Source organism: Spea bombifrons, chromosome 12 (assembly GCF_027358695.1).
Source record: "Spea bombifrons isolate aSpeBom1 chromosome 12, aSpeBom1.2.pri, whole genome shotgun sequence".
NCBI classification, from domain to species: Eukaryota; Metazoa; Chordata; class Amphibia; order Anura; family Pelobatidae; genus Spea; species Spea bombifrons.
The window spans coordinates 9624250-9649965 of record NC_071098.1 but is presented as its reverse complement, the minus strand read 5'-3'; the positions used below and the strand labels follow the sequence as shown (position 1 = coordinate 9649965).

The 25716-nt window shown below is 37.9% G+C and overlaps 1 protein-coding gene across 2 annotated transcripts in view; it reads left to right on the top strand.

Moving 5' to 3' along the window:
- Nucleotides 1-25716, top strand: part of MORN1 (MORN repeat containing 1) — a 90057-nt gene that overhangs the window by 45266 nt on the left and 19075 nt on the right. For both annotated transcript variants that reach the window (XM_053452250.1, XM_053452249.1), the window contains exons 11-12: nucleotides 11304-11464; nucleotides 12379-12464. In XM_053452250.1, the coding sequence (XP_053308225.1) occupies nucleotides 11304-11464; nucleotides 12379-12464 (247 nt within the window). The remainder of the gene's footprint in view (nucleotides 1-11303; nucleotides 11465-12378; nucleotides 12465-25716) is intronic.

Below are 25716 nucleotides of genomic sequence, written 5' to 3'. Positions count from 1 at the left end.
CTAATGTAGAATGCAAACGAGCCCATCATCAGATGGGAAATCTTCCAGATTTTGTTATCCTATTATTGGCTAAATTATAGAACCCAGAATTAGCAACAAAGCACTTTGATTTTGTGGTCAAAGCAATAGTTATATTTAGTCTGTTAACCTTTGATAATTCCTTCCCATAGCTTTAAAATTGTAGAACATTTTATGCTAATTGTTGTCAGTGGGGTTTCTGCCACAGCCCCATAGTAATTTCAACCCATTGCATCATAACGCAGGTGCTGATAATTGCCAAATTGCCATATTATTGTCAGCTTTTTCAGCGTTTTACATTTATTTTTAGATAACACTTGAATATATTACAGCGGAAATTCCATTAAAGAACCCCCCAAAAAAACACTAATAACATTTGGATAAAAAACAATTATAGGTTATAGATTCTATGCTTTAATTCTTTATTATTTTAATGTTTAAGTACTCAAGGATACATATTATTATATCGTTTTTAACTATTTGAGAGTCAACAGGGAACACAAGCACCCAAGACATTGTTCCATCTTCTTTACTGAGAGAGTGGTAGATAAGTGGAACAGCCTCCCAGTGGATGTAGTAGAGGCCAAAACAACGAGGACCTTTAAATATGCATGGGATAGGCACACTGGCGTAACTACAGGGATCGCATCGGTTGCAGCTGCGACAGGGCATATGCCTCTAGGCGGCCCGGTGCGGCCCCTTCTTCCTGTCTCCTCGTAGCGGTTCAAAATAGTTTAGAAAGGGCCCTTCCGACCTTGACCGTACCGCTCCAGGTTGAAAGGGCCCTTTCTAAACTATTTTAAACCGGCATGGGGAGACAGGGACGTATATCGGGGTCAAGTGTGTGAGCATGTATGTGTAAGTGGGTGAGACGGAGTGTGTGTTAGAATGAATGTGTACGTGTGTGTTAGTGAGTATGAGTAAGTGTGTGTAATTTGTGTAAGTGTTTTTACATATGTGTCCCAGAGTATATGTTGGAAGAAGGGGCAAAGAAGGCACAGACAAGTTATTTGGGGACAATGATGGCACAGACAAGCTATGAAGTTGGGGGGCCAGGGACAATTTTCGCACCAGGGCCCCGTGGTTTCTAGTTATGCCCCTGAATAGGCATAAAGCTATCCTGAATCTAAGACAAACCAAGGACTGATTAAGGTCTGAGGCTTTCCATCAGGAAAAATGGGCAGAGTAGACGGGGCGAATAGTTTGTATCTAACATCAAATTCTATGTTTCTAATAAGAGAAGTCGGGTTTGAATCTCTAATACGTGCTTCGCCATGTTAAAGAGAGATTGCATCCAATTACTCAATTAAAAATGGAGCACCAGATGCTCAGTAAACTGCCATAACATGTTTGCTTTTTAATCATGGTGTCCCACAGGGGAACTTTTCTGATAGCATCTGCTTGGATCCATTCCTGCTGCTGCATCTGAGATATAGCCGCGGCGATATTTACTCTCTATTGCCAAGACAGGATGGGTTTTGTATTCTGGGTGATGTGTGGGTGATGGACCTCTCTGTTCATGGACTTTTGTCCAGAGTGACCAGATTAAAAAAAGTAATAGATGAGGATGCATCATGTGGGGCAGCACTGATTTTAAGGCAATATCCACTTTGCCAGCATGCACTTCATTCTCCTGACAAAATGCTTAGCTTTATGTGTTTTATATCTTGTATTATACATAGCAAACATATAAGTAAGTTGTAAAGTGAACCAAGTAAGACTTGGCCCATATAGCAGATGCTATATGAACATTTATATAATCCTATATAACCCTCGTTGATAAAATAAAATGGGGAGACTGGAGTGGCTATATGAGACTTGTTGTACCTGCTTTCATGGGCTATGGTTTGTTAACCACGGCCAAGGTAAGAGCCGCACGATTCACCCCAGCCAAGTGGCCAAGTAATAAAGCAGCCCAAGACTTATCTGTCAGACAACAGGCTCGATGTCAACTATCCAGTCCTATCCAAATGGCATTTACATAAAGAAAATACATAGGAAGGTAATTAAATGAGCACAGAAAGGATCCAGACAGTATATAAATACTGCCCTAAGTGCTACCCCAAGGGAAAACATGTAAAATTGCAAGTAGAACCCTGGTCAACCCTGTCCCCTCTGTCAATGGGGGGGGCATAGAGTGCTATAAAAATAACACAGGTTCTGTGTGAGAATTCCTGCAATTTTAGCTCTAAATTAGGCATGTATGTTATACATGAATGCATATTATACCTGAAATTTTATGGTAGTTGGCTATCCATATTAAAACAGAATTTCTGACTTTGCCTGATTACCACTCATTTGCATTTCTCTCTCTTTTTTGGGGGGAAATTCTGAATATATTGCCATAAAGTTTAACTTTCCAGCTCATAACCTCTAAATTTCTATGTTCTCCATTAATTAAAATGATTATGTAATTATCGGCGATGACTACACCTTCTTAAATTTTCCTGAGTCATTTTATTATGTCCTATATATATGTATTTTATTTAATAGGAGGCTCGTCCTGGCTAATTGAGTCTGGCTTTAAAGACTAATGCGGTGTGTCTGGTCACCTTTAAACGAGAGAAATCTATTACTTTGTGTGAATTACCCTAAGGACCCATATCGTCTTATTAAGAAGAGAAAAAAATGGTGGCTTAAATAGAAAAGAAATATCACAGCATATAGATTATGCTATAAACGGGCTAATAACTGTTACCCTCTTTATTAGAAATGATATTTCCAAATTAACGACTCCACATCTTGCTTCCTTATTTGTGGATATCCTTGGGGTTGCTTTGCCCAACTTGCACCTCGATGTCCTACACAGCTGATTAGTGCAGTGTAATTGACTTGGTTGTAAAAAGATAATTAATTGACATTTTGCTTGCTGAGAATTCCGCCTGCCCTTTCTTTGTTATAAGCCCTGTCGTCCCGCTGCCTTTTACTCCCTATGGTAACAGTACGACCTTTATTTTGCTGATCATGTCATAATTGTCCTCATTAAAACAGACATGACAGGATTTAAGGAGAGATTCAGTCTCTGTGATTCTTTAGTGTCGCCCCTGGATTTTTGTCTTAACGCGATTCTGACTCAATTCAAAGAAATGCTGAAATGCACTTGGTGCTGCCTAGATGTGCTTTTAACTGTTTTTAGTTAAAAAGACTGAACATGACTTTTTTAAATCAAATATTTCCTAGATGATAAAGCCTGTTGGTTTATTTGCTCTTTATGAATGACTCTTTCTTATGCTTAGTTGAAGGCTATGTTGGCGTCCATGAGTAGCCCAGAACAGCAGAATAAGAAAAATAATGAATATGCAAAACCAATGAAAAATGTATATAGGAAAGAGGGGGAAAAAAAGTCCATCAAAATTAACCAATCCAAGGTTTTCATCATTTTATTGATCCAGATGAAGGCTGACCATTTGGATTACATTTACTGTTATACCTGTCAGACATGTGTCTTTGAGGTTCTTAAGTATGATCACAAATAGTGTTCTATATTTCTGTTGACCCAAGAAGCCAATCTTTAAAGGGCTAGGAAATGATAAACATTAAAAAAATGATTTTTCCACCTGAATACTACCAATGACTGTTTCTAAAGAAACGCTGATTATCTGCAACATCCCGTTATAAGTAGAAGACTTTGCAGTCTATTCACTAGAATATGGTTGACCCAAGCCATGAGATGGACATTCCCAAGGGTCGGCCGTGTGAGTTTCTCCAGCAAGAAGGGATCATCTCTCTTATAGGAAAATGGTAGTTTAGCATTGATAGTGATATCAGTGGGATGAAATGCTTCAACCCGCTGGCACATACCTGGCTTAGTGAATAATCCCTGTTCTTAGACTTCAGCGAGTCACATGGTAACTCTATCAAGTTTCATATTAACTGTGCAGAGCTTCCATGAGCTGTCCAGCTGGGGGCATCACAATTTCATTCAGTGGACCTGCAATGTGGGGCAATTAGGGACAATGTGGAATACCCTGGGAATACTGTAGTTAAATTGTCAGGCACCCCAGCCTCTATGACCCTCTTAACGCCTAAAAACCCGAGGAAGCAATAATAATAATTTGATACTATGTCCCTCATGCTTATCCATTTACGGATAGCTAACACAATGAAGGTTTTTAGTTTCTAAATTATTATTCAAAGTGAATTTTCAAGAAAAGATGCAAATGTATACAAAAGAGGTATATTGATCAAAAAAGTATATTCGTAGTATAAGACTATTTGCTAATTGCAGATTATATATGCAGTATATATATCGGTTCTTCAACTCTCGCTGTCTATTTAAATGAAGTGTGTGCCTCCGAGGTGCACATCATATCAATGTATTTGCGTACAACATTTGTTGTATAACTGCTTTGCCAATCTCACCTGGCTGTACAGATGTGTAGTAATTTATTTTGCTATTTTCGGAATAACAATGAGAGAAGATATCATGGTGTGATATGCAATTTCCTTTGACTCGCGTTGGATATTATGAGTTTTGTCATTTCTTTTGTGAGAAAGGATCTAACACAGAGAATGATACAATCTGTGTATCCCGTGATTTTACACACTCTCCTAACACACACGCACATCACTTGAGATTTAATGCCAGAGGCAGAACATCACTTATAAGGGAGTTCTATACATGAGTCCATCTCCAAGTGATGAATAAGAATACCTTGCAGGATTTTGTTTTCTTTTGATTGCTAAAGCGTTATTTTTAGCATGTTCTTACAATATTCTTTCTGCTCAAACTCGCTTAGACAATTAACTACTACTTAGAATTTTAACTACTTTTTATAATTAGCTGAAAACAAGTAAGTACATGAAAACAACACAAAGTAGTTTTTACTGATATGGCAATAAAGGTGCTAAATATATCATTGCCTCTCCTTATGTCGGTTAAATCAAGAGCAGCAACATTTTGAATACTACAAATACATTTGGGGGGGGGGGCGTAGTTTGAATGTACAGAACTATATATATATATATATTTATATATATTTATATATATATATATATATATATATATATATACACTGATCAGCCATACCATTATGACCACCTGCCTAATATTGTGTGCTAGAAACAAAAACTGTCTGCACTTCTTACCCTAATAAAGTTGGCAACAAATATATAAACATAATATAAATGAGAGGTTTTGGTTATATGAATTGGCCAAAGCATAATTAAGCTCACCCGCCACGTCAAGGCACACTCTCAATAGGGTGAGAACCTACTCTCACCTCCTACATACTGCTACCAAAACCTTAATATTGTGTGCTGCCAGGGTACACTTATGAATATATAGCTTTTGTTTTGATATTCTGGAAATAAATTGTTAAAGCATTATTTTAGTGACCGATCCAATTTTCACATAAACCTAAGTAAATATTTCATAGGTATACAATGATTGCATATGATTTACATATTACCTGTAGTTGTGTTGATAAAGTAACTATTGACCTTTAAAACCAACTGTTATATAGTAAATGAACACATAGGGATATTTCTATTTATTTTTTGTTATCGATCATTGATATTATTTAAATTCCTGTTGTATTTCTATATGTAACATCTCAGACTAAATTTCAATTTTGGCAGCAAAAAAGGACCTCTAGCTGTGCTATCGTAAATGATATTTAATATAAATACAATAGGGGCTCTTTTTGTGCTAAGCATTTTTCTTTCTATAGAATGATTGTGGTATCGCAGACATAATGAGCCTTTATTACGATATAAATGAATGGGGGGACAATGCAAATGAGACTCCATAATGTTTTGAATAGAATCATTTATCCCAGTGGGATGTCTTTGTTAGCCATGTGACTTTACAATTCCATTGCAATAGGTTGACGGAACCTAGAACAAATATTTTTCTTAGTCCCATTTATCATTGGATGCGGTAAAGTGAGAAAAGTGAGCTTGGTAGGCTTGGGAAGTGATCCACTATCCTGGGTTAATGTGGGACACAATATCTCCCCAAGTAGCAAGAGGACTCGCCCAAGTGGTTTCCACCGCATGTTGTTACTTTGATGAGCCTATTTAACGTCCTCTGGTGCTAGAATTAACATTTCTCTTTATATTGTGATGGTCTGTAATGCTGGTGTGTGGTTTCTTCAAGCATCAAGAATTCAACCAATAACCCATTTTGATCCATGTGACAAGAACATTTTCATGAGTTGTTAATCTGGGACTTTGGTAACCTCCATTACGGGATACAGCCCTGGATATTATGCTCAAGGAGAGAAAATATTTGTTTCCATGGGACTGCCTCTTTAAATTGCTTGATTTTATTTTATTTTAAGACACTCTTTATGTCTCTCCTCTTAGGTTTATTTTATATCATATACAGTTTTCACTGTTAGATAAAATAGTTGTTTGAAGATGTAGGTTTCACAATGTCGTTACTACATGCAAAACACATTTTCAGGCAATTATTCTGTTTGCTGCTGGCAATAAAAGTGTGTGATATAGCTTTGGATCTTGTTTACAGATCAACAACCAAGATATTTTTTTACCTTGTGTAATTTGCTTACATCTCAAATCATAGTTGTTTGCCGACTTCCAAATAGCATTTTTTATGTACAAGAATTAGATGATAAGGAGGGGTATTCTGCCTTGGTTTCTTAAATGGCTCCTTAAAACTAATGTTAGCAGTCCTTGGGTATTTCGGGTGATCAAGGTATCTTGGTAAGCGATTATGATTTATCCAATGGATTTCGACAATGTAATACAAAATCACACTCATCTACACAAAATGAGAAACAAAATTAACAAACTGTGATGCGCATACACAGGTAACAATTTAACAAAATTAACAAGGAAAATAGCAGATCCTAAGGTTCAAGTAGGTTCTCTTTAGTGATGCCTTTTGGCGAGTTTTAGTTTACAAGTTTGTGTCATCCTTTAGTAGCTCGCTTATCTTTACAAGCCCCAGTGGCTTAACCTCTTTCTAAAAGAAGCTATTGTTGGTGAAGAACCAGGCATCCCTCCTAGGTTCCAAGCTTCAGTGGCCACAAAGTATCCAGGGGCTCAATTTCTGGTAAAGAACCAGGCGTCCATCCTAGGTTCCAAGTTAGGGTGGCCATAGAATACCCAAAGTCTGAATACTTTGCTTATGTGACAAAGGCACAGTGAGGTGTTTGAATATAAGGATGGGACTTCTTTGCAAAGAGCTGACATTACTTATTATATATCTTTAACCATTTTTTTTTGTTGTGAACCATTATTACTTAATTAACTTACTTTAATGCCGGCGGCCAAAAAATGGCAACCTCCAGCTGGATATGCATTGCCACACATTAAGGAAAGGTGAGGGAACATCAGGACAGATCGTGAAATCGTTTAGATAAGGCTGGCTCTGCCACAGGCTGCCATAAGATATCTCCAAAACAATTGCACTTATTAACAAACAAGCAATTTAGATTTAGCAAGTTTCCCCTATAATGCATATTCATCATCTCATGGTATTCCTGGTGTATTGTACTTTTGAGGTAATTTAGTGTCTATTGAAGTAAAAAAGACCATCACTATCGCAACTACGGAATGTTCTTGCAATTGCTCCACTTTGCACTCGAGTAGATTTTTGTACGGAACTCACAATAATTCCTATTCCTAAATTATGTTAAATCAGCGTATGAAGTGGGCCTAACTCTTTGCCCGGGTGGCGGGGTTGGATCGGAGCTGTAGTACTCCCAAAATATTAAAGGGCCTGAAATTAAGGGATATAGCCCACTACCTAAACCGGGTTTAATGATTAATCAAGGTTGGTGCTATCATATAAACTGATAATGTATATTTCTCAGTGGCCTAAAACACTTAATTACTCAGTTTATGCATAATTATTTGTATTACTTGTGCTAAAGGTGGGCCCCAATTAATACTTTTGCTTAGGGTCTACAAAAATCTAGAGTTGCCTCTACATTTAATATAAACCCTATCTTCACCATGTTTGTTGCTATTGTATTACTATTTGTGGCCTTCCTTTTGGTTTGTATATAGCCTGCCATATACCTTAATGTTTTAAGCCTGATTTAAGCATGGCACTGCCATCAATAAGCTAATGTGGCTATAATGTGACAACATTGACGAGTCACAATATAACAGTAGTCCTAACTATGTTTATTTCTTCCATTTTCAACTTTGTCTCCCGCAATCAGGGCCATTAATCATAAATAATGGAAGGGGGTAGTAAGTAGGTAGCTCTTTGAAAAATAGGCGCCGAGCGCAGCTGCAACGCTTTTGAGTCCCTTTTTCTTCACCATTGACTTGTCGCTGTCTGTCAGCTCTGTTAACCCAAGATATCTTGGACATGTCCTTTGTAAGCCTGGAAATAAATTGGCACTGAGAGCTTTTGAAGTCTTTATTTTCCCGCATTGCATTTATTTTCTTTTATATGTTGCCTCGGATACCCTAAAATCATGTATTTCACTTGTAGTAAGGTAGCATCAGGATGTTATGAAACGTCTTCGTTCTTTTCACACTTTCCTTGGCTACCTTCCAAGCATTCTATACAACCCCTGAAAACAAGCTCCAACGAGCTATTCAATACACTGCATCGGTACACTGTACAATGCCTGATTTCACACTTTGCCTGTTACATATGCAGCAAAAATTCCACCCCCACCCCCGGCTTGTGCAATTTGTAACTTTTTTAAAAACAATAATACATAAAGTCACTGAAAAATTAAAGGGTTGAGTCATTTTTAGTCATCCCAATAACTTTTAATTTCTGTACATTGGAAATCAACTGATTGGAACCACAAAAAGACTTTCTCAAACTTTGATGAGACGCGAGATGTATGATGACCCTAAAGTGTTCATTAAATTAGATTTCTCCCGCATGACTCCAAGACGTTAGAGCGTTTCACATGAACTTTATCTCCCCTGACACTTTGTTTCAGATTGTAGTTAATAAATATGTCTTCTAGTTGTTGAGTTGCTCTGTTGAGTTGCCTTTCGAGTTAACCCCTGGAGTCAAGAGAACTCAACTCCAGAGGTTATCTTTGAGGTCTTAGATGTCTAATCTTATTGGCAAGTAGCAAATTTGCTGAGAACTCCATCCAGAGTAATACATCCAACCACAAAAGGCCCCATGAATAACAATGTGGACAGTGACATCGGAACTAATTGGAAAATCCAAAGTCGATCACCCTGTTGTATAATAGATACAAGAAATTTCATCAGAAACACTTTTAAATAAAACCCTAATTAGTGTTACAATTCTCAAATTCAAATATAAACATATTACACATTAGGTACAGTACATAAGAAAGGTTTGTAATAAACAGAAGTGTTAAAGCAGATATTGTGAGAATGAACATACCTGAGAACTCTCTAAGTTTCACCTGGAATCTCGGGGTGAAGCACTGCTTCCCCGGGTCTACGGGTCACATCCCCTCCTACTCTCCACCCACTTAAGTCTATCAAGGGATAACCCCACCCTTATGCATGGCTAACCACACCCCCAGAAAGCCACTCCCCCAGAAGAGGGAGCGCTCCAGTAGCCTACCTGGGCAAGTTCCCTGGTGTGAGAATCAATCAATAAGCAATTCAACCCAACACATGCAAAAAAAATGCTGCTCAAGCACCCTATCACTAATGTAAAGAGAATCGTTACATCTCCTTACAATATTCATGGCATTAAGGAATTACAATTACGCTCTAAGCAGCTTGGTTCCCACTCATTGCCCAGAACATTAATAGTGCCACCACGGCAAATACTAATGGGGGAAGCAGAATGTCACCGCTTAACTTTCCTTTAATGTATTAGAATTTGGAAATAAAGACCTTTCATGGAGAAAGATGGATTTTAACTTAATAAAACATTGTTGTATAAGTTTAAGTTCCTTTTCAGCGGAAGATGCTTTACAGCGAAACATTGTTTCTGCTTCACCAATTTCATTGTGAAAGATCCAGCCAATACATTTAAAGGGACATTCCAACCATAATATGGACCTTCAATTTTTTGGCAAATGCATGGGGGGAATCCCACAGAACACCCTATTCACTTGCCTCTTTCCCATCCCTTAGCTCCTTGGTTTGCACGAGATGTGTTTCAATCGGAAACATTTGCTGCTGCCTGCGCCCTTATGGCATACTCACCTCCCATCACCTCCGACACTTGTTTGGGTCTAGACTTTTCATTCTTTGTTGTGAGGCAGCATTAGATTGTCCCATCTTAAGATGCATGAGAACTTACAGAAGGCATTGCTTTGTGCTGTCTGTGTCTTGATGTCTTCTTGTATGTGTGCCTGCCTGTCTCTCTTTGCTCTAAAACATGGAACATACAACTTGACTTCTGGTAACCATTTGGCCCATTTAGCCTGAGGTCCATTCAGATGAACCAAATTAATTATTAACTAAGGTATAAGTGCACGTCTGTTTTGTGCTACACCATTTCTGAATGTATTTTTTTCGGAATGTTGATTGTATGTGACTGCTCCATAATAATAAGTCATCGAGCCTGTTTACCAACTTTCAAGTAATCAGTGATCATACAATGCATCAACGTCTTCAGTGGCAAATGTATTATATGATTTAAGTCAGGGCTGCACATATTGTGGCCCTTGAGGACTGGAATTATTCTTTGATTTATGTTTTATCCCTGGTGAGTCCAATCAGCTAAGCTAAAAAAATACCTTATTTATGAAGACCAGAGAGAGTTTGTAGCTTTTGCCGCGGCCAAGTCACGTCCGCTTAGTGATTTAATAATTTTCTTTCCTTAATGGGTGATGATGATATACATGGCACCTGAAATATGATTTTTATTTTGACCTGTGCTAACACGTTACTATCATACAGTACCATGCAATGGTAATGACAGAAAATGGGGAATAAAAGTGGCATTTAGAAACATCCCGGTGACCCTGCATCACCCTGGGCTCTAATGGAATATGGTCTCAGGGCATCTCTACTGCATCTCTTCAAATTATTCTATTTTTACAAAGTAGATATGGTCACACAATCGCATACACCAGATGGAGTAATGTCGGATCCTGTTGATTAGATGAGCAATACATATGACAATCCATTGTAACTACATATTAATGAATCGGTTTAAATTGGTTGTCATTTTCTATTAAACTTCAGTCACCAAAATAAATTGGTTAATCTGGGTGGTTTCATATAATATCATGATATATTAATATATGATAATATATGATAATATGGGGGTTCAGAGGAAGAGCAGATTTGTAGGTGTGAGGTGCCGAGCGTGAATAAAGTGTTAATATGTGACAGTAAGGGTGTTCAGAGAAGGGTTAGAATTATAGGAGTGACCTTGATTCATTTCTCTTTGACGCTAGATTTTCACCAAGAAATCCCGAACATCCAAACAACAGACGAGGAAGCAGCTTTACCACCTAACATGAGAACAGAAATGGGCTGTGCTGTGTTCAGGGACATCATGTTTGGACCCCCACCTGCCAGCATTCTCCACCTTTTGAATCAGGCAGAGGCTGACAAGGTAATGTAATGAAAGTGCATTCAATAAAGTATAATCCCCAAGTCAACTGAATTTGTTCTTCAAAATGATTAACCACACTCATAAAATAGAAATGACCATTTCAAATGTTGGGGGGGGGTGTAGAAGAGCTTCAGAGTTTCTGAATCACACGCTTGCTTTATGGGCTTTTTATTCAGTCAGTGCTAGAACTGTGGTATATCTTGGGTAGAATTAGTAAGTGTACATTGTCATTGTCACTTTTGGACCCAAATACCTTGGTCCCTTGTTCCTCTCTTGATGTCCTTTTTTTGCTAGGTACTAGCATGATGACTATGATGAGTATGAATGTATCACAGTCCTAAAAACCACAATATTGTGTATAAAAACATCAAACAATGTCTGAAAAATAATTTGATTAATTAAAGTCTCACTAATGCCACGTCCCTTAGCCATACCTCTGACCGCAGCCTCTAATCAAAAGTGACCCTTTGGCCGTTTGAAACGTTGGGAGGAGTGACGACTCTATGGGTCATATGGTTTAATGGGATACTATACTGGGAATTCTGGTCAGAAATGAACCCTGAACTAAATGTGTCTAGCTGGTTCGTGTCATGGAATGACCCAGGGAAGCAACTAATTAAAAATCTATGATTAAATCAAAAGTTGACCCTTCTTGGCATTGGAAAGTTGAGCAACACCTTGAGTTCCAGGGTTATGAATCTTTGACCGAAAACTCAAACCTCTTCATTTTACAGAATCAGAAGGTGTTAGAATATAATTGGGCAGAAATAAAAATGCTGATTGTCCTGTGAAAAAATGAATAACCGGTGGCCACGGAAGAGCCATTACTGTCATATTTTGAGGTGCATAACAAACTGCAACGGAAAGCAAGTAGATTATGTATGTATACATTTTCTTTCCACTTTCTACGACAGAACCGGGGGAAGAAGCTAAGTGGCAAAATGACTTCTGAAAAAACTGAGAAAATGACAGTCTCGCAAGAAAAGATTGAAGACAGCAGGTAGGTGTGAATCAGAATTTCTGTTGCTCAGCTGGGTTCTCATACCACTTATGCCGTGCTTACTTTCCCTGAAGCAAGACAGACTTCTAGCAGGGACTTCTATTTTGGGAAATAACAGTCTGTCCTTTCCTTCCCAGAATAAATCAGCCCTTGGTAGAGCTACATTATCAGGAACCTCCTGTGGGCAGGGGGGGTAAATAATGAGATTGGTTAGAGGTGGTGTAAAGAAATAAATGTGTATACAGATACAGTAAATTTAGATTCTTCCGTTTGTGGCTATATATAATGAATTCATATAGTGCCTACAGATTCCAGCAATGCATAATATATACCATATGATAGATGATATTATACAATATGTGTGGCTTTTTTTGCATAATTAAACACTGTATGCAGGATTAGAAGCATCATCACTGGTACTCTTGAATTCCCAAACCTTCCCCAGAAATCATTCTTTATTTGCTGTGAACACTAAATTGTCATGTTATACAAAATCAGGCCCCGATAGGTTGTTGCCATAGAAATGGAAAAAGGCATCTTAAATGCACCTGTCTTTGGTTTTATGTTATTAGGCCTTCTCATGAAAGAATAAAACGGTCAATATACTGTAGAGGTTGAGGGCAGCACGAGTGTCCACCAGATCTGTCCACCAAAGTTCCTACATTTAGCGATGAAAGGTGGTTTTCAAAAACACCTAAAACATAGTCATTAATGTAGACTTTCTGGCAAAGTGCAGTTTTCTGTCTTTCACGGCAAATGCTAGGAAGATGAGTTTTAATATAATCCAGGTTCTTTTAAAGATGCCATCCAGGCGGTGGAAGGGGCACTTACAACGTGTTCAATTTCCTATAGTGCTTCACTTTGGAGTCTAGCTTGTTCCGTTAGTTACGTTCATTATGTATTAATAAAAGGATTGTTTTTGAGTGACACAGCGTGTGACAGTCGCCCTGTTGTGAAAACACTAAATGGATGTTGCCGAAGTGAAATGCCCACGCTGTTATGTACGGTTGCGGCTTGGTTTCTAATCATATCTTGGCTTTTAAGCGAGACCCAATATCTGTGATTTCTGCGGCTAGAAAATAACACCTGTGAGGTTTTTTCAGAGAGTGACAGCCAAGCATTTTGAAATGTTATGTTCAACACCATGCTGTCTGGGGACACATTATCACTGAGCCTTTCAGGTTTCCAACGCCAAAGCTCTGGGAAATGTCATGATGACCTCTACCTCAATCATTCACCGTGTAATCGGCGTCCGCATTAATACAGGAGCAGTGCCCATTGTGTCTTGTTCTAAGAAGCTCAGCCTGACAACTTTTCTGCTCAGATGTCATCTTGTTGGAGAGACAAGAGAACACTATGTGAAATAGCATTAAATAGGGCCACACTCACAAGGTCTTCACTACATGGCTCGTAATTCCACTCCTCGTTTGACGTGGTCGTTTAAAGCCTATTGGACTAGTCTATTAATTCCTGTGCCTATATTTATTTACTAACGTTTTGCATTTGTGGGTTTTATTCTGTAGCTAGTCCTCCATTTCCATTACTCTCTAAATAAAAAAGATCCAATCAATCATTTTGAATACTATTTTTTACAGTTTGCATTTTTTTTCTAGCCCCTCCCTAAAAGATCAGAAAAATGTGCCAGTAATTGGCCATAAATTATATTTTTAGCTACATTGTTCAATTCTGTGTTGCAATTACTAAGGTAATTATGCTTTATACTCACTGTGATGTTGTCTTGAGATTGTTACTTTTGGTGCATATCTTGCAAGGTTAACATGTTGTCCTATAATGCCGCATTTTGAATTAAATGTCTCCATACATTATAGGCAGCGTTGTATACGTCGGTCAGAATGATGGTTCGAATAAGTACTGCACAGTATATGATCAATATTCTGTACAAACCAGCAGAATCCGCTGGAGTTCCAGACACTTAGGTCACCTAATTCACATCCGGCCGTCTGGTTCATTGATTGTCTCCGCTGTCTGAAGCTGAACTTTCTTATAACCTACAGCATGCTTTATTTGAACCCATTCATTAGTTTCGTATAAAAGCATCCCCGTGCAGTAAAAGCCATGTCATCTTGGAATTTTGTTTATATGGTGAGCCAGGATATAAATGCTTATGCAATGCATACAAATACACATCTTGCTTTCTTTCATTTCTTTCTCATCTAAAAAGTATTTAATGCACCATATCCATTTATGGAAACAACAAACATTGACCCCAACTGGACCCCATCGTTCATTTTTTTTATATAGTGCATGGCAATGGCGAACAGTAAGAACCATCCGGCCCATCTTGTCTGCCCAATTTACCTTAACCCAATAAAGCCCCCCCCCACCCAATTTACCTTAACCCAATAAAGACACATGAAACTTGGGTTGAAAAGGCCACAGCCAATTTTATTTATTAACCAAGTCAATGCCACGCAACCTTAGGCCGGACACCTCATTGCATTAACAGGGCAAAGACTACCAAACTGAAGACATAAATATAATAAATAACATCCATAAACATAAATAATTAACAAAGACCATAAAGCCAGGCAAACTAGGAACCACCACACAGGGACGGACATACCAAGATGCCCAAACCTGAGGCTCCCAGCACCACCTACTGGGAACCCCCCATCAAATGCTCTCCCCCAGAACATTCACACCCCCTAGATGCCTGGTAAGCTACCCACCCGACAGCAGAAATACCCCAACATAACACAATAAACAGGGAGAGAGGGTGGTACAAACAACACAAGGAAAGGTGACTACAAGATGTCCCCAAACCTTGTGTCACAACCCCTTAAATAACCACCCCCTAAACCCCATCCTCAACCGACCAAAACTGTCGCCAAAGCCTGTCCCTACTTGGGAGCCCAGTCAGGGCCCACTCTGGCCATGCTGGCCCTCACGGGCATCAGCAGACCCACCTCCCTCTTCCAGCTACTAATGCCTCTCGCTACACAACACAGCACACTGCTCACTTTTTCTGATGCTTTATTGCATTTATATCCTAAGAAATAATTACTCCCATACTATTGTCACCGACAGCAGGGCCTACCTTAGAAGGTATCACCAATGGACTGTAGCTGTAATACTATTGACCCCTGATAGAGACCCCACACTGTAGGTTATCGGACCCTAAGTCACTGCTTACTAATAATAATAATAAAGTGTAGTGTTTCACACAATGTGGCCACCGTAGATTTTAAAATGAAATAGATAATTGTAGCTGTAGGCTTTTTATGACATGTTATCATGTTATGCGTTCACGTGCCGACGCTGAAACTGCAGCCAGCTAGTCTGAAAGCAGTGTATTTCTAGCTGTATGGGAGAATGTATAAAATGAAACCTTGGCACAGAAGCATCATTTTATTTGCCGTATCCCTGATTAACAAGCAGAGATCACAGAAACGACTTGCATGTGAACAGAAAATTGGCCTAATTACCATTGAAATTGTCTCTATCTGAATCCAATAGTTTAAAAAAAAAATAGCTTTACATGAAATTGGAATCAGCTGGGGTTTTCTACTTTTCCATGGAAGAAGACTCTGGTGTTTAAGGCTCTCCCTTATTGCCATCTATACTACTAATGTATTTTAATTGATAGTCTAGTTTACAATTTTTGCTTATTAAAGTTTTAGGACGTTTGCACTGTTTTGAGCAACCTGTTTTTTTAAATATTTAAGTTATAGAATTGATGTTATGTACAAATGCCAGGGACGGGTTTACATTCTGGGTGCAAAAGCCATCGATGTTCCAAGTAGAGCATCGGTACAAAAGGGACAAGAGGGGTAACAGGTTGTGGAAGAGAAATGGCTTGAGTTCTGTGTGTTATGGTGTCTGTGTGAGTTTGTTATTATTTTTTTGATAGACCAGTTTCAAGGTGGTTGAGTCATTTGTTATTCTCTGGCCCCGCTAGTCACAGGCTGGAGGTTACATACTCATTCTTTTATTTTGAGTTTATCTTGTTATGTTTTGTGAAGGGTAGGTGGGTAATGCATCTGATATGCCAGGCAGTCTAGAACAGTTATGTTTCTGGATCCTTCGTTGTGTGAATCCTGTTGATCTTTGGAGAACACACTGCGGAGCAGCAGGTGGTAGAGCTAGTCAAGATTTATCCCCTATTACGGCACAGCATTATTATTTATCCTATGATCAGCTTTGTAGAATGCTAAATTGCCTTAGTATTGTGAATACTGGGCCGTTTTCACGTCTCCCTTAATGACAGTTTTAAAAAACATCATTAAATCTGATCTACCGCCATCTATGTGACTGTGCTTACAAACTAAAATAAGCAACATACAATGCAAGACCCTAACTACAGGCAATTATTGTAGCTAGTTCTGTTGAAGACATACAGGACAGATAAATGAAACGGTGGTTGTTTTCTATTTTGTGGTTTCCATTAATGGACATGGTGCATTGAAGACTTTTTAGATGAGAAAGAAATTAAAGAAGGCAGAATAAATGTAGTAAAATAAAATAAATAAAGGGAAATGCAGCTCACACGGATACACACGCAGCTTCATGTTCCCATACATACAACAGAGTCTATGACTCCTGAAGGATACTCTACATGAATGAATGGCCACTTGAGATAATAGTTTATTCCCATCAAGGGTTGCTGTTCGGGTAATGTCAATTGGCATTGGTGACTCAGTTATTATGTAACAGACAATATGTTTTATTATGTTTCTTGAAGAAAAAAAATGCCTGGTGGGGAGCTGGCCATTTGCGCCCCTTACTCACCCAATCTGACACTCCAGAGGCAGGTTGGGTGCTGGAGCATGGAGCCAGAGATTGGATATGCCCTGCCGCATACTGCGTGAGCATAAAAACATAGTACCAGTGCCACCTCTTGATCCTCAAGCTTTTGTAGATGAGTAAAAGATTTTTTTCAGATTAAACTCAGAAAAAGTGTTTTTTATATATTATTGTAAATTAGATAATATGAACAAGACAAAGCATTCTAAAGAAAGTCCTTCTTGTCCTAAAAAATATAATCTGTGTGTGTATAATAAATGAGAGATAAGAAAATGACAGCTAAACAGCAACACAGCAAAAATGTTAAAACAGCCATTGTCAAGAAGGGTACAAAAAATTTAAAAAACAGCTCTGTCCTTAAGGGGTTAAGTTGCTGATTGCTGTTGATTGGTTCAGGCAGCCTTCATAAGGATGGGTTAGGAGAAGGCAGAGAACCTCATTACAGGAAATTGCTAATCACACAATTGATCAGCTTCAGTTTCTCCAGATCAATAACATTCATTGATAAACAGAAAGCTCAAGGTATGGGAAGTTTTAATAAATGAATCTATTTACATTGCAAAGGTGCAACCTAAGTATAGGCTCTCTGTGATATATTGTTACCATGGTTATAGCCCCATTGTGTGACTGTTTTGTGTTTCTGAATATTTTAGCGTGGTAATATCTGCCCTGTGCCTGTTCTCTAATTATTTGTTGTAGGTTCCACACTATACAGTTCTATGGATGCTTGTAAAATCTGGCTGCCCGGCGGCAAATTGTGCCTGGAATTTTAGCTCTGCACCGGCAATTATGATTTTATAACAAAAACCGAACAATGGAACAGCCAGTTTATTTTTCAAACCAGAGAAAATGTTTGTTTTATAAGGTTAAAAAACAAAAGAACATTTTTCTGCCTAGGAATTTACACCGCTTTATAAGCGTGCTAATTCCATGCTTAAGCCTTGTGGGGTTTATCATTTTTGCAATTCTTTTAATAATAGATAAGCAGACATATTGCAAAGATTGATTGCCCAAAGCCAATTATATCCAAAATTACCTTTCCTTAGGAAATTTTTAATTACTATAGAGTATTTTGGTTGTTCTTTAGGTTTCTGAAATTTATAAAGTATACGTTTATAAATAACAATATGTCATCTTAAGGATGTCTGGAAATCTGGATGAATCTGGGTCTGGCAGATGTCAGGAGAACGCTACCTTATGTGGAGAGGAGGGATAATAGTTTGGGACTGTTTTTCAGGGTTTGGACCCAGTGAAGCGTAATGTTAATGTTACAGCATTCCAAGACATTTTGGACAATGTTATGCTTCCAACTTTGTGGCACCAGTTTGGGAAAGGCCCTTGTCTTATTCCGGCATGAAGACATGCTTGGGTATGGAAAAACTCAAGTGTTCTGCACAGAGACCTGGATTTAATCCCATCGAGCACCTTTGGGATAAACTGGAACGGAGATTGTGAGCCAGGCCTTGTCGTCCAACATGAGTGCTTGACCTCTACTGGATGCTCTACTGGACGAATGGGCAAAAATTCCCACAGGAACTCTCCAAAATCTTTTGGAAAGCTTTCCCAGAAAAGTGGATGCTATTACAGCTGGGGAGGGGAGTCAACTCCATATTAATGCCTATGGTTTTGTAATGGCATATGCAACAAGCTCATATAGGTCTTATGGTCGGGTGTGCACATACTTTTGGTCATATAGTGTAATTCACTTTGGGCCTCTACAGATCTAGAGAATTGCCTCATATTGTGTGAACTTGAAAAACATCCCGCAGTTGCATTTTATACATATTTTCATTTTTAATATTATTTTTTATTTTCACTGTCCTCCCGTTGTAATAGCAGCATGCAATCTGCTGGTGCTCAATAAATAATTGAACCGTAATGCTTTAATCGGTGGCATAACAATCAGCATTTTCAATGGTAAAAGATGCACCTGTGACTCAAGTGCCTATGAAACCCCTTTTATTCATGTACCTGGTATTCGGCTTTAATAACGCAGTTCTTTGCTCCCATTAAAGCAGAACAACGATATGCAGAAATAGGGTAGGGATACAGAAATGCTAAAACGTATACTAACAATGATCAAAAAAGTTAACCAAATCTGTTATTTTTTCACATGTTTTGCTTCTATTAAACCACATTACCCCATACTACCTTTTTATATTACCTCCACCATCTTACCAGTTTCTTTGGATCTCCATGGAACCTTTCTATTGACCCTTAGAAATTATTGCATTCTTTTTCCTCAAATAAGTTTTACAATTTGGCAGGTAACTTTTTTTTTTTAATATGCCTCTTGTGTCCTTTTCTCTTACACTTCAATTCTATAAACAAACATGTAGTCCCAACAAGACAGGAAACCCTTGGAAGACCTTTGACCAAGAATTATACAACCTCGAGCTTCTGGCTGCTTTTACGGGTTCTTTCTTCTAGAATTAAACGTTGCAATAAAAAGAGGTGTCTACAGCCGAGAACAAGCCTAAACTTTGGTTAAATAAATAATAGGATAGACAAGCTCAATGCTCTGCAGGGTTTCCAGGTCAGTGGGTTGAGGAGATGAAAATTCTTCGCATATTGCTCAATTTTACAATGTGTTAGAGATGAATGTCAGACTAAATGCAGTCAGCTGCATAAGGTAGACTTGATTTCCTGAAAATCACCCTGGGCTTTCCACGCCACGCAGGCGTAACAGCAATCTTCAGACTAGTCTTACGTCTTTCTGTTATTGCAATACTCTAGCATTCCTAATTGCCCGGTCTTAATGAAGAAAATGTGTCCGATCTCGAAAATCCAATGAAATGCGTAAGCCTGTGAGACTGGGAATAGAGACGTAAGCCCTGCAAAAACATCCGTCTCCATAACTACTTGTAGGGAGGTTGGTAATACAAGATAAACACTGGCGTGTCACTTTTAAAGGAATTGCCTGTTGCTGACGCCATCGTGGTCCACAGAGGGCATGCTGGCAGCTTGTGGTTAAAAGGCAAATTAATTTAAATGAATCACTTTTAAGCCTCATAAAACCTTTTTTACAGTTTAAAAAGCATAATGCTATTTAACATCGTTATGCTCTTCCAGCAGCCTTTAGTGGTCCTTCTTCCAAGTTCTATTTTGTTTGTGTTTTAATGGGTAAGAAACATGGACTCAAGCGAGGACAGTTACCCTTGAAGCTAGTGTTATATCAACAGTGAGGTGCACCAAAGACCGGTCTGGAATAAGATCTAACAAAGTCATATTTATTAGTGTAACAGAAAAAATGTGAATTTATAGCAAATATACCTGGCACATGCTGGTTCCGCATTATACATTGTAACGTGATCTCAGATGGAGAGAGCGCGGCTCATTCCTTCACTCTTAGTGTTACGTAGAAAAAAAACAGTATTTTTCTATACATGCAAGTTTTCCCACACAGAAGCAAAGTTAGGACCCCACACTAACCACGTGTTCGGACTGGATTCCTTTTCAATTTAGCTGAATAAATATTCAAACTCCTAATGGTTAAATGGAATCTTATTTGTGATATAAAAATGAATGCAAGTGTATGAAAGGCACAGTGCCCGAATCGTGGTTGCATCATGATGACACGTATAAAAGGAATTAATAGCCTTTATATGTCGAGGATGCAATAACTGCTTTTTCCAATCGAGAGGTTCATTTTATTTTTTTCACCAAAAAATTACAAATATTTAAATATTAGATGTTTTTGTGATGATTGTGTGCTATTTTTTTTATGGATTTTGTTTTCTGTTATAATTCACCTTTTCTGGAGGGTTAAGCTTAACATATATAAGCATTTACAAAGGATTCCTGTTCTGTCTGGGGTCGGAGAGATGATGGTTTGTGCTTTTATTTTTATGTTTCTATTTTTTTTTATATCTTGTTCGTAACTTATTAGTCTTTATCATCTTCTGGGATAAGTATGGAAGGAGTTTCCAGTGTTCCAATGCTTACAGATCTTGTTAGGAATGCTACGCTTTATCTAGTTGTCATAACAGGACTTATACACACAAAGTCAACAGACACACCTAAACTTTTCCAAGAGAGAATATTGAAATAACTACAGTACATATAAACTCTTTTTGTGGGGTACTCATTAGCAAGATGTAAATGGACAGACCCCACTAAAATGCACCATAAAGCAGCTGACCTTCTTATAAAAGTAATTTTCCTGGTGCTAAAAAGCAATAACTCCTTATTAGCGGGTCACATTCATTCTGTTTTAACATTTCCACACCTTTTTATTGCTGCAGAGGGATATATTGAATTTTACGTTTTACTCAAATCTAAAAAGTAGGGAAAAACACTTGAATGTTGGAGTCTGTAGAATATCCAGCTGTACTTAGGACACACTTGAATCCTAATATTATTTTATCGTCTACTAATTTTAGAGAAATTCCTCATATTTAACACACATATGAAGAAAATAAGGATTTTTAGCCTTGTTATGTATGATACCCCACCATTGTAGGTTTCTACTGGAATTTACGCCTACTAGGAGTTTCCAGTAGAAACCTACAAATAGCTTTTAATATTAAAGCTTTAATTTATACATAAATAAATTTACATAAAATACATAAATTTATTACATTCAGATTGTTCATGGACCACAATACAGAGATATACAGGGATAAACGAGTTATGACAGGAGTATTTGTATTTCTTAGAATATTCTTAGAATATACAAAAATATGACAATATACAAAATTCATAACATTAACACACATTATGACACAATGGTACAGAAGCAGAAGAAGGTCCTCCTTTTGCGAGCTTCCAATCTATTAGGACGTTGATGGTAAATGACACATAGGGTGAGAGGATGAGGGCCACGTGGAAAGGTCAGTGAGGTGGAGATCTCGAATGTGGGGACAACAAGGGGTTTCTTTTCTGACCAAGTGGGGGGGTTTAGTGAGCATTTAAAGTGACAATAGCAACAAGCTCTTCCTTGTCTATGTTCTATGTTCTGAAAGGACAAGGTAGGAAATTCCAGATAAAGTTTCCCCATTTTAATCATGGAATCTTTAGTTGAGGTTGATACCCTTTCATTGGCCCAATAAAGATGCTACATAAAAGGTTGGAACCTTATGAAACTTTAAAGAGACTTAATTCTCATGTAACTACATCTGTTCTATGTTAGGCTAATACATGATTTGTCTAAATATTCCATTTTATCTTGGGATAATAATCCATTTTAATTATTATGTATGGTACTAACAGAAAGAACAACGTGAAAGTGCCTGGTATTGGTGGCATTATGAACTTAAGACAAAAAAAGGAAGGTTTTCGCCCCCCTAAACCCCACTTTATAAGATTCCTTCTGGGTAATCAAAATTTATAGAACCCAAAGGCCATAATCAGACAACATTTTTTGAGAAAGAGCTTATGTGGAGCCTTGCGTGATGTTCAGTATCTTGGTCAGAAGCAGCTGGGCCTAAATAGCTTAATAATTGCCTTAATGATTAGACAGCAGAGTGATTAACAAATTTTAAAGTGTATTATTTAGCTGCAGCCACAAAGTTTAAAGTATTCTTAGGGAGTATAAGACCAATTACATTAATATAAATGGACCTGAAAGATGTACTCACCAGAAGAATGCCCTGTAAAACAGGAATTACTTCCAGAGGACGAAACACATTGGTGCTATGAAAAGATGTGCTTATCGCTTCAGTTGATATTCATGGTGATTCCAACTCCTTTAGAAATGTCTTCCAAAATATCATTCATCGCTTGGGTCACTAAGGATGAAGAAAAAAAAAAAAAAACCCAAAAAAACAAAAAGACATCTAAATTAGAAAGCCTCAAAAGAATGACTTAGATTAGATTTCAGTAACCGGATGGCCCTCAATAAAAAGTTAAGACAATACAGAAATAAAAAGAAAAGAGCTAAATTAATATGTAATGATTTGAGTAAATCGTTAGGAAGTGCTATGCTATTGATTAATGGAATGGTGGAAATAAGGCTGTGGCTCTGTAGAGAAATAAGAAGACTTTCTTTTCAAAGATCATTGTATGGGTTCCTTTCAAGGCTCTCGCATTAAAATCCATTAAAGAATGGCCAGGCTAGGGGGAGAAAAGCCTCGGAGCCATTGGCATCTGTGTTGTAGCTGCTGTGTAATAGTTTTTCTATAGGCATTCATGTAATTCCAAAATGTTAATTAGTGTGGCAAACCAGCAAGGCTCAGGGAGGAAGATAAAAAGCTTGCAATATGCAATCGCTATAAATTTTGTTGCTGGGTTAATGACATTGCATAAACAACAAAGAATAACCACCAAAAAAAACGTGGAAACAGGCAGCCTACTGCATACTAAACCAGAATTGTACCAGGAGAGACACAATTAACTTTCTTATTTGCATAAGGATTATAGTAAAATCTAGAAACGGTCCAAGAAAGTACCCTTTTGTTCATCATTAGTATTTTTAGTGTGAATCTAGGGGGAGGATGCCACCTTTACCCAGAACAAGGGCAACACTATCAACCCTATAAATCTTTGTAGACCCATTGAGCCCATTAGATTTGGTTACAAAGACTACAGAGATCATAAACTCAACATACACGACAAACAAAAGATGACTTGTAGGGAGGCCCTGACTGTCCGTCAGGCACTTTGGCCGGTAAGCCATTGCCCAACAGCCCACCCATCTACCAAGCCTGTGGTTTATCGAACACTGGTCTTAAAGTGTCAGGGTCAATTTAACTTCCCAGTCCAGTGGTGTTAGTAGGTATAGTTTAACCAAAATAGGTGGATCATGGCCTAAAGTTATCATCACCCCATGTCTACCACGGTACCGTGACCGATTCTTGATCTTATAGTAGAATATAGGTACTAGGACACCCCAGTAAAAGAAGCTAATTTGTGGATCCTTGAGACAGCTACATTTGTATCAATGAAGAAGTTGCATGAACCTATATTCTTCTCCGCAGGTTCCAGTAAGGAATATTTCCCGTGCTTGTGTCTTACCGCCGTTCCCTTTGTCAGGGAATAGGTTAACATGTTGCATATGTTCCCATAAATCTGTAGAAAATATAAAGTCTCCAAGTATATTGTAGTATTGGAATTCTCTCACGGACAGGCCTTTACCCATTTAAAACTATGAAATGTGAAAAATGTACGTTTACGCCGCAGGGGTTTCCGACACTGAAATCTAAAGAGAACCTGACCATGATGATCTCATTTTTGTTTTCGAGTAGTCATAATCTTTGATGTACAATGTCTGGTGTGACACATGGAAACAACAGGCAGACAGCTTTGCACTGACATCAGTTACTGATCCACATTTGCGTGCGCATTGTGGAAATAACATAATTTTGATTTGATTGCATCAATTTGTAGGGAATAATAGTGAGAGCTTATTGTATGCTGTTCCAGGAAAGGCAGAGAACAATTTTACAAAAAAGGCATTATACTCCAAAAGTGAGTAATTTACAAAAATAAATGTTCAGACTTTTTATGCGCTCTAACAACATGTAGTGTTCTCTGCACCACTGTTTTTAATGGACACATTTCTAATCCATATATGTATATATATATATATATATATATATATATATATATATATATATATATATAAACCTTTTGTAAAGGAATGAAATATTTAGCCACTCTACGATCTTGCTTTAGAATTCCCAATATAGAACCCTTTAATTGTCCAGTTTACTATAATGGCAAGTTTCGCCAGTTAAAGGGTGAAGAAATACAAGACCGGCCAAGTTGATCCTGCAACAGAAGCTCACTGGTGCCGGCTCTTCATAACATATAGTCAAGTCAACTTCACCTGTCAACTTTCTCTTTAGTGAATAGCCCCTATACATTAAAGGAGACAGGTGGCCAAACTCAAGACGTCTCTCAGATGTTAATGGAACTCATGTGCTTACTATTATAGTGAGACCTCACTGCTGCTGTATATCCGGTTTCTATGATGAAGCTTGCTTGACCGTACACCTATGTTTTAAACGATTGACATGATAGATATATGATTTTACAAACATTTTCTGGTGGAACATTGAGATTACTACTAACCGCTTCCCCATACTGGAGATTTATTTGTTAAAGGTATTTTTAAGCCCTTTATGTTACAATTTTTTTTTAGATCTAAACTTCCAAATAATGTCTAGCATAATTAATTTCATCCACCGCTCCCCTCCCAAACTTCACTTTTTTGACTTCTAAAAAGTCACAATTTGATACCACGAAGAAAGGTGCAAGGAAGAGATCTGCATTCTCATGAAGAAGCGGAGATCATGAAATCATGCCATTACTCATTCACCAGATAAAGCGTGTCCATGCAACATTGCTTGTTTTTCTTTATACTTGTTATGTTGTTTATATTATTTATGTGTAAAGCGACCAATCGGAAGCCAGATACCCCAAACCACTTCACATCAAAGATTTTAAAAAATTAGCCCTGTCTTGTAAGGAAAAATAAATAAAAGCAGGTGTGAATGGTTGGAATTGAAAACAGCTGGGTATGACGGATGTGATCTGACTTCTCCGG